A 16,223-nucleotide genomic window follows, 5' to 3' on the forward strand; every position below is an offset into this window, starting at 1 on the left:
ATGTAAATAAAATTAGATACCGTAATTGTTTTTAAATTTTCTGATAAGGTTTTATTCCATACATACTAAGGAAAAAAACTGTCAAAATAAAATAAATACAAAGCCCGTTTATATTGACTTAGTACTTAAATGTATCATGTAAATACAAACATCATAAAAATAGAGACCATATTTGAAGACACCAGCTTTTTAATAGAAATGACTTTCTAATATAGGTATTTCTGGAAAACATGCAGAGAAAGAAACCTTCATCTTTAAAACATACACACAAAATTGACTGATGACCACAGTTATAGCTTATGACAATTGCTCTGTCCTACATTTTTTGTAATTCACTTTTAATAATCCATGGAAAGTTCCTTCAAAATAAATTCTAACAAAAATTCAGCAATTTTTAAATTACTAAAGCTGATAGCACCATTTAAATTCTAATACAAGAAATTTTATAAATCAGTGTGCTTACATATAGTCAAAGCTCTTTAAATAAAAAATTTTCACATAAAAGCTTTACTGTGTGGATAGTCAATATAAATTTTTTTAATTTAAATTAAAAATGCACAATGTATTTAAAAATCACATGGATGAAAAAGAATAAATGGGACTTTGGGATTTTTCATTCATGAATTAGCATTATTATTTAATTATTTTACTGAACAGCTTTGTGAAACGAACAAAAAAAGTGACTATTTACTAAATTAGCAAACAAAGTGAAGTATTTCCAAAGTAATACCTGTTACTTGGAGGTACCTATTTATCAACTGTTCTGTTTTTTGTTTTTTATGTTTTGTGTGTTTTTTTTAAGGATAATTGAAGTTTAGTAAATAACCTTGTGCTGTAATTGATAGGGTTCTTTCCTTTTCCAGCAGTGGTAAGTGATGATTTTTTTTTTTTTTTTACTAACTATGCTTATAAGGTTTTATCTTAGAAGATGAATATTAAATATTGCAAGCCTATGACACTAATCTACTCAAACAATAAAAGTGAAGCACAGTAAATGAGATCTCAGAAACACTGGATATGTTTCTTCATTTAAAAAAAAACTTTTTAATTAAACCATCCAATTTAATGTTTTTATATGGCACTTTAGTTTTGAAGGTAAAGTGATCTAGAGACAGCTGACAAAGAAATTATAACTGCAATTCCTTGGTGAAAATGTTAATGACAGCAAAATATTGTTTAATTAGATGATTGCAGCATCTGGATTAACACTCTTTAAGAGTGATGTTCCTGTGCTTGTCTGCTTCTTCACACTTTACAGACATTTTGTCATCTCTAGGTCATTAGGAAAGAATTTTTAATGATTTTTCTAGAAGCAAGCAGTTCAAGTTACATCTAATTAGATGACAATAATAAGCCCAACACATGCAGTAGCTAAATATATACATAATTAACCAGGGAGGGCTTGTACATCACAGAGTAAAAAAGTGGAAAATGCTAAACAGGAGAAAAAGGTTGGGGTTGGGGAAGTTGTGCTGAATTCATTAGCTGATCATATGAAACACAACTCAAATACCTTAAAAAAAATTCTTAGACCTAACAGAATCATTTATACAAAGCTATGTTAGCAGTCACTCTACTTCCTTAAATGCAAGAATGCCAGATTTTAATGTCTTGTTCATGGTAGTATCTAATAAGGTATAAAATGAGGCATAGGTTGTATCTTTCAGAACACAATGAACAGAAATCGGGTCAGTGCCAGGAATTAGAGGTTGAAGCCTATTTTTATTCGAACTCTAAGCATCATTAAAATTCTTCTACATGTAAAAAAAAAAAAAAGAAAGAAAAGAAAAAAATTCTTCTATGTAAATCTTCCAAAACTTAAGTTCTTTGAAAATAAAAAAAGCATGGGTTTCAAAAATAGTTACATAAATTATACCAGAGTCCTGAGCTAGACTTTCATGTAGTTTTAAAAATCATGTCTTCCAAGAATATTTAATGAAATAAAAAAAGAAGAATCTGAACTTGTATGTGTAGCAGGTTCCCAATGAGACAGCACACATGGAAAAAGAAAAAGGAGGAAAACCACTAACATTGTGAAATGGAATGTATACACTGCTAGGCTTATGAGTTAATTTTTTAATTACTCTTTCCCATATTTCCAATTTTCTATATTGACTATTTATTAAATTTGTAAGTAGAACAAACTGAAGGCCATGAAAACACGTGTGGGCTTCTAGGTGCCTTTTAGAAAGAGTATGTTTTCTGAATTTTTGATAAACTTCTTTTACTACGTAAAGTATTTTTAACAAAACTCACCTATATATAATGTGTGTTTATTTATATGCAATTATGTATATTGTATATAAATAAACATGAGGGTCTAAAAAAATCTAACAATGCATTAATACTAAGACACTGCTGCTACATGCTTTATACAGAGTTTCTTTTTTAAAAGCATCTAGAAAGGAGAACAGCAAAATTGGCCGAGTATGACAGACTTCAAAAAAATGGAGAACAAGAAATGGGGCATAAATGTACTTCGTATTTCATGTTAAAATAATATTCTGGAGAAAAAAGGTAAGTCTGAGAGTGTAATACAGGAACCAAATTTTTTTTTTTACAGAAAATGTAGATTTACTAAGTCACATTAGCCTGTAGTTTTAAAAATGTGAAGCCAAGGAAGATTGTTTCATCTTTCTAGATTCCCATTCTGTAACCCTTCTCTTTAATCCAGGAAATTTAAAGAATCTCTCATCTAGCAATTCCAGTAAATTCACATAACAGATCACACAATCAAGCAAAACATTTGCAAAGCTTAAGTATTCAGTCGGTTCAATTTGAGGGGTATTTACGTGGCAGAACCTTTTTTATTTTTATTTCTTGTTCTGTAGCGATCTCGTAATCTCATTAGAAAGATGAAATACAGACATAAAATGCTAAGGCCACATTACCATTAAGTGCCAAAACGTGTGATCCAGACAGTGCCATAGAAGGGGTGAATGCTACAGAAGATTAATACGATTATCTTTAGGTATGTCTTTTAAAGAATATAGATGTAGTGCAGTGGTTCTCAAAGTGCGGCATCAGCATCGCCTGGGGATTTGTTAGAAATGCAAATTCTTGAGCCCCATCTTCAACCTACTGAGTCAGAACCTGTGGGGATGGGGCCCAACGACCCATGTGGGAGCAAGCCTTCCAGGTGATTCCGGGAACCACGAGCGTCCTGGATGCTGGGTTGGTGGCCATGTTGCGGTATTGTGGTGGGTGGTACTCAGCTAAGTTCCTCCCCAGGAGTTGCCATCATCAGAAGAAAGCCCCCTTGCCCAAGGTCTGTCTCCCTCCCAGGAGCCTGCATCCAGTGACAGCAGTGTGGAGGAGGTCATGAGGCCTGGCCCCCTTGCTTCAAGTCAAGACGACTCTGAAGGGTTATCCTAGCTTCTGGCTCCCTGTGGGACCTGCTGAGGCCTTTGCTGCACTGCCTTGGGTTCAATTTCTCTTTAGTGAAGCTTCTCTATAAACCATCAGCTAAACCTTCAAGGCTGGTGCTCAATACAAGATGGCACTCCTAGTCAAGACTTCAGAATGATGGCCAGGGAAGAACTAGCAGGAATATATCCAGGGAGGTGACCTCAGGATATTTACATTTGTAACTATTTTTAACTGTCCCTCTATTTCTGCATAAAGGTTCATGTTGCCTGGATCATCATTAACGTAGATAAAATCCTTGAAGAGCTAACTCAAAGCCCACCTTTTCTACAAGACTTCCCTTTGGTAGACTGGCTTATCCTCATCTCCCACTTTCGTAAACTTTTAGGACTGTTAATGGAATGTAACCGCATGCCCTCTTGTATGTTCTAAATGTCTTTATATGCAAATATTGTTCTGATAATTAGGTCTTAAATGGCTAGGGCAATGGTGCTCAAACTGCATATGCATAAAACCACTTAGAAGGCTTGCCGAAGCACAGATTGCTGGGCCCCACTCCCGGGGTTCCTGGTTCAGAAGGTGTGAAGAGGAGTCTGAGGATATACATCTCCAACGAGCCCCCAAGTGATACCGACATTGGTCAGGGGGCCACACTTTTCAACCACTGAACACACAGTGTTCACATCACAGTGATTTCTACTTTTTGTATAATGACACGGTATACGGAGTCATGCACTTCTCTCTCTCCCTCTCTCTCTCCCCCTCTCCCATTCTCTTTTAGCCAAACCTGCTGCCACTACTCTAATCTAGCTCTTCATCCCACGTCTTCTTTTCTCTTGGAATGCCCTCTGTTTACTTTCTAGTGAATTCTTTCTCATATTACAATTTCCAATTTAAGTGTTACCTATGAGAAGCTTTTCCAGATCTCTTAGTTGTAAGTGATGCTGTCTAGACCTGTGACTTTGTATATTCTCCCATTCTAATAATGATCGCTTTCTCCTGGAATTGCTGGTGTGCATGGGCGTTTTGCTGACTACACCATGATCTCTTCAAAGGCAGAAGCCATACTTTAATCTTCTCTGCAGTGTCAGCACCGGCATGCGTGCTCCGAACTATTTACTAAAGAACTGAAAAAATTGACTTCATATCTGGAGACCTGTCGAACTCTCCTGTCAACAGTTCTCCCCAACTTTAGGCTATCTCATTTCTGATTCAGGCCATCCATAGTTACCAGCTTAATTTTCCTAAAACTCCACATTGCATCCCCTTCTACTCCAAAATCATACTGACTCCTAAGAGTCTAAGATCAGGCTCTTTGTAATCTGGCTTTTACTGATGGCTCCAATATTATCTCCTCTTATTCTCTGTTCCAGCCAAGATATGATACTCATGTCCACTGAACACATCACATATCCGACTGGCAGAAATTTGTAAAGCTCTGCTCTTTTTTTCCTCCCCAAAGACATATTTAAAATTCCTCCACTCTGCTTAGCTCTCACAGCATTTATTATTTACAACTCTTATTCAGCACTTAATATCAGCTCTTAAAATGCTCTTATTTATGTATATTTCATTTACCCATCCAGTTGTAAGTGCTCTACTTTCCTAGTCCCAATTTTATACTACTTTTTTATCCCACTGTCTACAACAGACAGGTTTTAATGTTTAGTTACCATCACTGTAAAGGAGAAGCCTAATAAATTCTTTTAAAAAGAGCCAGTGGCCTCTACACTCTTTATGTCATCAAGTAAAACAGACCCCAATGATTCAAAAGAGAGTAGAATGGCACTTAAATATCCCTTATGACCTGCATGCTCTGGCTCAGAAACCCAAAGACTGTCTCAAACAGAAACACACACACACACACACACACACACGTGTCTGTATTGCTCAGGTGTAGATTTCAGAAGGGATCACAATGTTATCTCTATCCAGACTGCAATCTTTCTGAGCTTGACAGAGAAAGAAACTCCCAGAAAGCAACAGCCGTGTAGTGGGCAATGGTTACAGGTGGTACTGTACCATACTGTGGAAAGTACATCTGACATCAGTAAAATGTAGTGGGAAAGGATGGAGACTAGAAGAGTCCTTTAAAAAATGACCTAGACCACATTCCAACCAGAAAGACAGCAAGGATCCCATCTTAGAATAGCAGGACAGCTTAATATGAATGCCAGCTCGACCGGAAACTGAGTTGTGAGTGAGGTTTAGCCCCTCGTCTTCCAGTTTTACATACAACAGCTCCAAGTAGCTAGCATAGCCAAGGAAAAAATCACATGCCCATCTATGACATGTGGTAGACAATGAGCATTGATAGATTTCTCAAGGATAACTCAAAAACTTAACACACTGAATATGGAAAAATACTGCAGAAAACTGGAAAGAGAACAAACATTATTCTAAAAATCAGGTAAAGATCCATGTAGCTGAAAGTAATATACTGCACTAACAAGAAGAAAATTTAAATAGGGTGTGAAATCCTTCATAATATGCAAAATGTATGGACTCCAAAAAATAAGAGTTTAGTAAGAATATGGATTCTAAGTAGTAAATCATATTGACAGAGATAGGCAATGAATGAGGAGTAAATTGAGTTAAAGTTGAGAGTTCAATGTTGATTCATTTTTGAGTTCAAAAATAAGAGAAATGTATTTTAGAGGGTTTTTAAAAATTTAAACATATCTCTAGGAGCATTAGTAACAAGATGCCTACATTCTAAATCACTAACAAAGTGGGCAAAAATGTGTAAGGCTAAAGAAAAACAAAAGAATACAAAAAACAAGAAAACATTTTAAAAACAATAGTATAAAATGAGATAGTAGAAGACCAAACATATCATTTATTACACAAGAGATGTGAACATATTCAATATGGTTACTGAAAGATTAAAGTCCAAGATAGGGTTAAAACTTGAAATTCCGCCTATGCTCTAGGACAAAGTTGGCACATCTGAGGTTCTATCTTTCTTCTCTTTGGCACTGAAGCTTCTTTCTGCTACATCGTGCTGTTAGTTGAATATGCTAATGAAGTTTTTACATTTACATTAAGTCCACTCTATCTATACATGTAAATAGTATGTGCTAATTAAACAGTATAACCCATTTCCTATGTCTTTGAGGGAGTAAATAGGTTTCTTTAAGATATAAACATCATGTACACTGATGCACACTGATGTACGAGTGTGTATATCTTGAAGTGTGTATCTCTTCATATACGTGAAGATATATGTATATAATGGAGACATGTGTATAAAATATATACTAACATTTAATTTATGTAATAATCCTTTGGGTGTACCTCTAGTATCCTATTAGCAAAGGCATTAACATTACAATATGCTTTAAATGATTAAAGTGCAAAACCATTTCCAACAACTCTTTTATCCCTTTTTGTTCACAAATTGTGTTCTCTTGCCTATTGAATACATATCTGTATTGTCCATATTTAATATGTATAATCCCTAAAGCATCCATATTGACCCATATATGATCAATTTAAAGAGTGGCTATTACACAGTTATCCTTTAAAGCAATGATTCAGAGAACATGACTCTAAATTCATGGTTCTGGGCCTTTATTCATAATAGAACAATAACCAAAAGGAAGCATGTGTATTTATGTAGTTACTTCAATTTATCTGATTCCAAAAAGTTTTTGTAGAGCCTGATTTATAGATGTAAACTTTTTGTAATTCAACATGAATAAGGGCTTCTGGAGCTTAATTTAGGAAACAAGAAAGAGGTACTTAAATCTCATAAACATGCTTAACCACTGACAGCCCCGGATTTAGCAGAAAAACAAAGCCACTGCCTTCTTCTAATTTATAAGCATGGTACTGCTGAGGCTGATGGCAGTTACTCATCATTTAGAAATCCAATCTGATTTTATATTTTTATTTGAAGATTTTAAGAAAAAAAAAAAAAAAAAAGATCCTGTAACCCAATCATGCCATAATCCAGGTGACATCTGTACTAGGCAGAATCCTGTTGTTATTCTCCTGTCTAGCTGCTATTGCTGAGAATGACAAAGTAGGGAAATTACATTTTCCCATTATTATTTCCAGACATTTTCTGGCAATGGTTTGTTGACTCTAATAAACCTTCAGACAAAGCTGTCAGCAAAGGAAATGGCAAAAGGGGAGCAAGGAAAAGCCTCTTCAACAACAAATGCATCTAAAACCTCAATACCAGCCTGTAGAGTTTCTGATAACATTTAACGTGAGTGCTTCAGTATTTATTCTAATGTTGTATTTGAATTCCAAGGAAAAAATGTATTCCATCAAGTCATATTACCAATGATTCTGATGAATACAAACATATTATGAAATTAAAGAATGAGATCTCTTACCTGCTATAGTGTTAAGGAACATCAAATATTCGAAGTTTGAAATTTCCCTTCTTTGCCAACGCTGAGTCATGTTGGAAGATTTATAAAGCTGCCGAGGAGTGGCCAGTGATATCCTCCTAGCAATTAAGCAAACGGTAACAAATGTAGTCTCTTTTAACTCCTGACTTTTTTTTTTTTTTTAAGATTTTATTTATTTGACAGAGAGAGACACAGCGAGAGAGGGAACACAAGCAGGGAGAGCAGGAGAGGGAGAAGCAGGCTTCCCGCGGAGCAGGGAGCCTGATGCGGGGCTCGATCCCAGGACTCAGGGATCATGACCTGAGCCGAAGGCAGACACTTAACGACTGAGCCACCCAGGTGCCCCTACTGACTTTTAAAAATCAGTATTAACTAATACATTGGTTTAATATCAATCCATTTAAAGTAACTTATGGTTTATCCTTAGGGAAATTTAAAATACGTTTTAATTGTAGATATTACCAATCTTCGAAAATTCTACTATAGAAAAGATACATTAGTGACTCAGGATAAACCAGTATGAACACACCTATTTGTATAATATGGCTGCAAATGGGTATTTTACAAGTCAACAAGAACAATAAAGATAAAACTACACTCAAGGTAAGTAAAGTAGCTTTAAAACAATAGAGCAAATCTTTTCCATGCCAATAAGCTAAGTGGGTATAGGTAGTCAGGTACCATCTTGCAAGCATTTGACTTAAACTTCATGTAATAATGGCGGCCACTGACCCCTCCACCCCTGCCCCCACACAGAGTGTGCGTCTGTGTACAGCTCTACCCACACCACACATAGCCCTCTCACGATTTAAAAAAACAAGCTGGGAACTTTGAAAACATATGAATTCAGAAGAAGGGACACGGGAATAGCTGAAGGGAATAAAATCAGGACAATTTGTATACATGATGAACCTTTTGAGGTTCATTGTGTTCATCTAAGAAATAATGGAAGTGAGCTGTATTTTAAAAGTATGGTAAGGCTACTGAGTTTCTGGAATGATCATCACCTAAGACAAAGGTTCCTGAACTTTTTCAATACATGCTACCCTTAGTGTTCAGGAATTTTTCATGTCGTCCCTAGGCCAAAAGAAATACCTAACAGTTCTGTTTAAGTAGTTAGAGCTAAATAACACGTAAGTCTGTTCGAAAATACTCCTAAATTGGAAGAAAAACAGTATTTTTACTTCATTCTTAAATAACAACAATTACTTACTAAAGGGATGTGTGCACCTGCTGGACACGGCCGAGCTCCTTAAGCCTCGGGAGTCACATCTGACCCCACCACCTACATTTGTTCCACACTGAGTTTCATGCAGCTCTTGTTTCTTATCACAGCAACTGCCCAAAACTAGTTCCACAAAGCTAAGACGTCACTGAAAAGAATGCAGTGCTATCTAATGTTGAAACGTAGAACTAACTTGAGCAATAGTCTGTGTGCTGGCAGATGTTGCTCTGTTTCCCTAAAAGGATGAATTGCCTTGCAGCAACCTGTGAGTTCACTGTGGCATCCCAGGGTTCCTTGACACTCAGTTTGGGAACTGCAAACTTAAGACTACTTCTGTTTCATTTCCAAATTTTTCTATTCATATGGAATCTTAATAGGTACTGTTTTTGTACATAGAGCTAAAATATGTTTAGTTGAGGAAAAGGAGGGAGGGAGGAAGGATGGAAAGGAACTTGTTATCTCAAATTCAAATGTGAATTAAGAATTTCAGAATAATTAGGTGTAACTCAATGTTTAAAATATTGACATTTTTGAAGAACTTTCCTAGCAACATATATTTGACTCGTACTGACTCCAAAGGAAGCATATGAGTCTAATGATTCACTTCAGTGCAATGGTAAATGGTACAGATGTTTCATACTTCAATTCACGGAACACTAAATCAAAAACTAATGATGTAATGTATGGTGATTAACATAACATAATAAAATAAAAAAAATGTTCTAGTACAATTCTAAAATTCAGTACATTCCTCAATTAATTTGTAATATGATTTTCACAGTGCTTCCAGATTTTGATCCGTACTGGTACCAAGATTCAAAATCTTCCCAGCTATTTTATGTTATAAACTTTAGCCCTGACCCTGACGTTGTCATGGCAACATGCTAGTCTCTGAATTATCAAGGAATTAATTAAAAAACTATGCTTAGTCCAATTTTCCTTGTGCTACTATTATAATCATATGCCTGGTCTAATTTGCACAGTATTACCATTATAATCATATTTTTACTATTCTGACTAAAATTTTTACCTGCGGCATGCTCAGATAAGTCTGCTAAAAGCAATGTATATAATAAAGTTTTGAATTCCTTTGCTGACATTTTGAACCCAAACAATTTAAGAAGAAAATTGCTGATCTGGAAATAATTCTGACCATCAAAAACACTCCCAGATCAAAAATCAAACAAATCCTACTAAGTATAAATAATGGAAATCATGGGAGAAAGTTACTAAATCACTCTTAGACTATGTGATGGTGAAGAAAAATGTGGCCATGGGAAATGAATTGAGAAAAGCCGATTATAAGCAGGTCCAGGGAAAGGATAATTTTTTCCTGTTTACTGCTCCATCTTTCCCACTAAAACTCATTGAGAGCAGGAACCTTGTTTTACTTACTGTTATATGCTTAGCATTTAGCAGTGCTTAGTATATAGTGGGGTCTTGGTAAGTACATACTACATGACTTGAATTACTGGTCACCCTAAAAGAAAAAAATGGCTGAAGAGAGAGGTGATGATAAAAAATTAAATAATTCAATCACATGAAGAAGAAAAAATGGGAAACAGTAAATCAATAGGGCTTTCTAAAATAACCCATAACAACTTTAGATATTAGAATGAGGATGCTTGGTATGTATTTGGGCTATAGTAGGATGCTTTTAGAAGTAGGGGATAAGGTGAAGACAAAATTGCCCTCTGAGAAGGAAAACTATTAAGTACCATTAACAAAAGGTGACCATTTAAAATCACACAACCAGGTGTGTCCTTAGTAAGTGAAGAATCTGATTAAATCCAAAGTTAATTGATTGTACTATCTGAATAGAAAAATACATTAACCAAACACTGATAATCAACATGGAATCTAGAATATGGGCATGTTTTTGCCAGTATTTTTCCATCACTGTGCAGGGGCAAGGTGTTGTTCTTATGACCAACGTGGGAAACCGTGACAGATGACACAGGATAGAAATTGAGAGTGAGCTATGATCTTGGGCAAGATAAGTTACTTATCTAAATCAAAATTTTCTTCTCTGTAAAATGGAGTAAGAGTCACATTGTTTTAGGAATGTGGTTCTTTTAAGAATTAGGGGCAGAGAGCTCCATTTTGCCATGGGAGAACACAGGGAGAAAATGTCTATCTGTGAATCAGGAAGCAGGTTGTAGTCAGACCCCAAATTTGCTGGCATCTTGATCTTAGACTTCCTAGCCTCCAGAATCTCAAGAAATTAGTTTTTATTGTTTGTAAGCCAAAAAACAATCAATCAATCAATCAATCAATCAATCAAGGAAATAATGCTTATAAACCAAAACAAAGTATAGTCCCTGGCACAGGGGATGTTCTCAGTAAATGACAGCTATGGATATTAATTAATTAAAGAGGCATTTATTAGGCTATGCTGGCTTAATGGATATATTCCTTTCGTTCTAAAAGGACAAAGCAACAATGTGATTTGTAATGTGATCTCTTTGGTGGGCTTGCCCAAGGAGTGGCTTAAATGATATGTGAAGTCAATTATTCCCGCAGTATACCTGCCTTTGAATTTGGTAAAATTTTTTTTGTTTATAAATCTTATGGATTTAGCTTAGAGTAAGTTCCCTAGAGTTTGATAAACTCTGCTTAAACTGATAAAACCCAATGTCAAGAAAACAAAGCAGAGAATGAAGCCCTTGGTGATTTCTACCATGATACTCTCAGCTGGAAGGCTTCCACTGGTAGGATCCAGACATTGTCCCTTCTCTTTGACAATTCTCTAAATATAACAGGAGCTTACCTACCACATACACATGTGTTTATGGGAGCAGGTGCATAGATCTCTTTACCTACCCTCCTATGCATCTCCCTACTTATCTATATGTGTGTGTACGTGTTGCATATATTTGCATACTATGTATGCATGTGTTTATACTTTACAAAATGTCTTCACTTTATGATCTCAAGACATTCATAAAACATCTCTTTTCAGAGATACCGTCTCCATTTTACAGCAGATGGAAGTGTCATTCCTCTTGCCCAATGTTCTTCATTCTTTCCACTAATATGTACTGAGTTCCTACTAAGTACCAGGCTCTGTTACTGTTACCCAGCCAGTAAGTGGCAGGTCTAAACCTAGATTCAGTGTTTCTCCTACCCCCATCTGCTGCTTCCAAGGCTACGTATCACAGGAAATACATAAAACTGGACTTCTGAGAATATCATTAGGAAACTAAGAATGAGTTGAGCCTTTGGCGGGGGACAAAGGACCAGAGGGTTTTAAGACTGAATGGCTGTCTGGAGCGAGCAAACCCCTAACTATTAAACATCTATTTTGTTTCCAGTTTTTCTATCAAGAATGATAATCTTCCAACAGCCAAAGGGAGACCAAAGGTGGTTAAAGGGAAATAATACTCCTAAGAGATAAGGGAGCTTCTGGTTGTTTTAAATGCACCCAGGTCCAGACCAGTCCAAAAGCACTGAAGGAACTTATACACATCGTTGAGAAACCCCTATTGGTAATCTCTGAAGAATCATGATCACTGAGAAAGATGTCAGGAGGCAGAAGATCATTTTTAAAAAAAAGAAAAAGTGAAACCTATTTGTCAGTTCTTAATGTCAATTCCTGGAAAAATTCTTGCATTGATGATTAAACAGTTTGTAAGCACTTGGGAAAGGAAGCAGTGATTACATGAGTCAGCTTCGATTCGGTAAGAGCAAGTCCTGCAAAACTAACCTCATTTTCTTTTTTTTGATAGATTAAATGCATTTTTCCTTTGACCTGTATTCTACAGAAGTACTTCTTCATTATCCACTAATGTCTTAATTTAATCTTGTCATTCTACTAGGAAATAGCCTGAGCATGTACATACATGTCAGTGAACTGGTCTTACACTGTAAGCTTAATACGAGAGCTGATGCACTGGGATGCAAGGTATCTCCAGCTGAGTAGCACCTAAAAAGCACCTCGGCAATTAGGCACTGTGCTAGGTGCTGTAGATGAAAAGATAAATAAGACACAGCCCCTGTCTTTTAAATGTCGGTAGCCTATTTAAGGGAAGATGGACAAAGATTAGTTTTTCTTTCCCTCCATGCAGGGCTCTGCAGTAATTTCCACAGACACAGTGGACCATGTAGAAGTTACTGTTGTTTGTCTGTCCAAAGCTGGTTTCTTTCTTTCTTGCCACCAGGAAACCTATTTTGTTCAAGTAGGAGGTTGCAAGGAGTTCAGAGGTATAGTTTACCCTGAGTCTTACCCAGAGGATGATTGGCCTAAGCCAGTCAACTCACTCCGCTTTGGCAGTGATTGTTTTAAGGACAGGAAGGTGACCCCATTCAGCCTGAAGGGACCTGAGATAAAGACTGCGGGAGGCAGCTGACAAATATATTCTTTCCTAAAACATAGAAGCTCGATGAGAAACACTTTGTGTCTTTTTCCCACCTAATGCAGTTGGTGAAACTGTGGTGTCTGGAGCACTAGTAGTGATTTTGTGAACATGAGGTCAACTGAGGGTCCTGACATCATTGAACCTCTGAGCCAGTACTGGCAACTCCTTAACTCCAGACCTTTTATAAAATAAGACTCAAACAGCAAAACACCCTTTTGTTTAAGCCACTTTTGGACAGGTATTCAGTTACTTGGAGCCAAAAACTGACCAACTAAATCTAGTGACACATATTACTGACTCTGTTATCTATTAGAGCAGTATCTTTCAATAAAATAAGATTTCAAATGATATTTTAAAATAATAGGATGAAAGATTTAGGAAATGGTTAAAACCACATCATCATTCACGACTACTAGTCTCAATAAATTCTAAGGGTTTTATCATTTTCATGAAGAAGCATCTATACATAGCATTTACAAAAACAACTTATATGTGACTAAAGAACAATTAATCACAAATATCATGAAGCTTTTGGCATGTTTTTTGTAAGATCTTAAGCAAAAATGTCTTAATTATATGCTAGCTATGGTATGCAATCAACTTTTTTACTTCCTCATTTATATACGTGTTAAAGAAAACTATACACAAACTATTCTGTCATTCTTAAAATACCTGTTTCCATAACCTCTTTACCTACAAATGGCTTGCAGAGAAAATTCCTTGGTTCTCAAAATAATTATAATGGTATAACCTTATCTATATTTCTGTCATATTGAGATTAAAATATTTTAATGAACTATAGATAATGTGTAATATGATATAATTACCTGGCTTGCGGCAAACCATAGCTGGTCCCTACTCCAACCCGAGGCAAGCTATAGACAACTTTTTTTACTGTTGCTTGATCAGGGAAATTAAACATAACCGAGGCTGTGGTAAGAAGAAAAAACATGATTTAGAAAACCACAGGAGAGCTAACCCATCAATTTTAGAAATCATTTTCAAGTGCCTATCATGATTCATTTGTAAAGGTAATGAATCTTCATGGAAAATCAGCTTTCTGTAGAACTTTATCCATGAGAAATCTAGGATTAACATTTTCAAGCAAATTAATTTTTATTTTTATTTTTGTTTTCGTGAGGGCATATCAAAGAGAGAAATACAGCAGGGAAAAATGAAGACAGTATCACACCATGTAAATAAATAACATCCAGATATGAGTACATTTCCTTTCCAAATATTTAAGGGGCCTTACTTCGGTTTGCCATAAATACTTCCAAAGCAGTGTTTTGTAGAAGATAACGTCTTGAAAACACAGCTCGTATCTCGCTGAACATCCATTTTCCATGAAGTCCTTCAGTGTACGCAAGAACCTAAAATAAATAGTTCAAAGGGAAGTGTCAGTAAAATGTGTGTCTAAGACTTAGTCTGACAATATTTTAGATAGTGCTGTATAAAAGTCAATAAATTAGGGATTATCTTCCTGAATTCATGATAGATCACAACAGTCAATTATTTGATTCTGTATACCGTATTTGCAAAATTTCTACCTTTCTAAATTTTCTTAGTTGACTCATGAAGAAATGAAGTAGCAGAAAAATTGTATGTCCAAAGTGACCCTGTGACTTAAAACAGAAAATATAGTTTTTTGGTCTTGTATATAATTAGTTGGACAAGGTAACCTGACATATGCTGTTGGTCCTTTTCCAGCACTCCTTTTCTTCCTTCTTCCTTGCTTAATGGAAGCCCAGTTAGCCCCAGTGTCCATGTGGTCAACACCAGGCAGTGGATCAAGATTGGTCTAAGGTAGGGGTAGCAAATATTTTTGGTAAAAGGACAAATAGCAAATATTTTTAGACTTTAAAGGCAACATGGTCCCTATCACAGCTACTCATCTTTGCCATAATAGAGTGAAAGCAGTCAAAGACAATGCATAAATGAATGGGTGTGGCTGTGTTCCAATAAAACTTTATTTATAACAACAGGGGTGGCCTGAATTTGGTCCTGGGGCCAATGTGGCTGATCTACAGTCTAAGTCAATTATAGCAAAGGTATTCCTTGCTTTCTCAAATTCCCTGGAAACTAGGAGTGAGGACATTTGACCCCAAACTGGCTAACAAGAACAAAACCAGGGTCAGTTGGGGATGCCTCAGCTGATAAAATGAGGTATGCGTAGCTGGCACACTCCTTTTTCCTTCTTTCTTGGGTGGAGATGTAATGGCAGAAACCATAGCAGCAACTGTATAAACCATAAGAGGAAGGCCAAGGGAACTGCAGCGAGGCTGGCCTGAATACTGAGTTAGTGAAACGAGCTCAGCAACCATCATATCTGCACTTCTTGTTACATGATACAGATAAGTCCATATTTGATAAAGGCACTGCAGTCAAATCTGCAACAAATGCAGTCCCTCCTGATACACCAATGTATATTCACAATACAAAACACATTTCTACTTACATTACTACACTCTATATGATCTACTACATTTGTATTTGCTTTGATGAAATCAAAACTGGTTGAATTTTACATGCATGATGTTCCTTAAGCTTTGCAAACAAGTTATGAATTCCCTTTTTACATTTCTTTTCTCTAGGAAAAAAAATATGATCCTTTAGTCTTGTGTATTTTGAAAATTCCATTTTCTAACTCCTTAATTCAGTTTTTGTCTTTCCCTAGACGCTAGAAAGTTTTTGGAGGCAGTCAGACATCTACTTAAATCCTGAAACGTTCTGGAGCCAGTCAGAGTCCTATTGAAATCTTGGCTCTGCTATGTAGCGGTTATAGGACCTTGGAAAAATTATTTAACTCCATCTGATTTTCATCATCTGAAAAACAGTGATAATAATACTATTACTGGTTAGTCTAAGCAAAGACAATGAACCTTAAGTTCATGGCCTTAGTTATCATTT

At 36.0% G+C, this 16,223-nt stretch overlaps 1 protein-coding gene across 7 annotated transcripts in view; it reads right to left on the reverse strand.

Annotated features, from left to right (window-relative positions):
* NBEA (neurobeachin) overlaps window positions 1-16,223 on the reverse strand; it is a 683,633-nt gene that overhangs the window by 101,820 nt on the left and 565,590 nt on the right. For all 7 annotated transcript variants that reach the window (XM_035003560.1, XM_035003559.1, XM_035003554.1 and 4 more), the window contains 3 exons: window positions 14,569-14,686; window positions 14,141-14,243; window positions 7,713-7,828 (listed from right to left, as the gene is read on the reverse strand). In XM_035003560.1, the coding sequence (XP_034859451.1) occupies window positions 7,713-7,828; window positions 14,141-14,243; window positions 14,569-14,686 (337 nt within the window). The remainder of the gene's footprint in view (window positions 1-7,712; window positions 7,829-14,140; window positions 14,244-14,568; window positions 14,687-16,223) is intronic.

The sequence above is a fragment of the Mirounga leonina genome, unplaced genomic scaffold (assembly GCF_011800145.1).
Source record: "Mirounga leonina isolate KUSES-001 unplaced genomic scaffold, KU_Mleo_1.0 Mir_127, whole genome shotgun sequence".
NCBI classification, from domain to species: Eukaryota; Metazoa; Chordata; class Mammalia; order Carnivora; family Phocidae; genus Mirounga; species Mirounga leonina.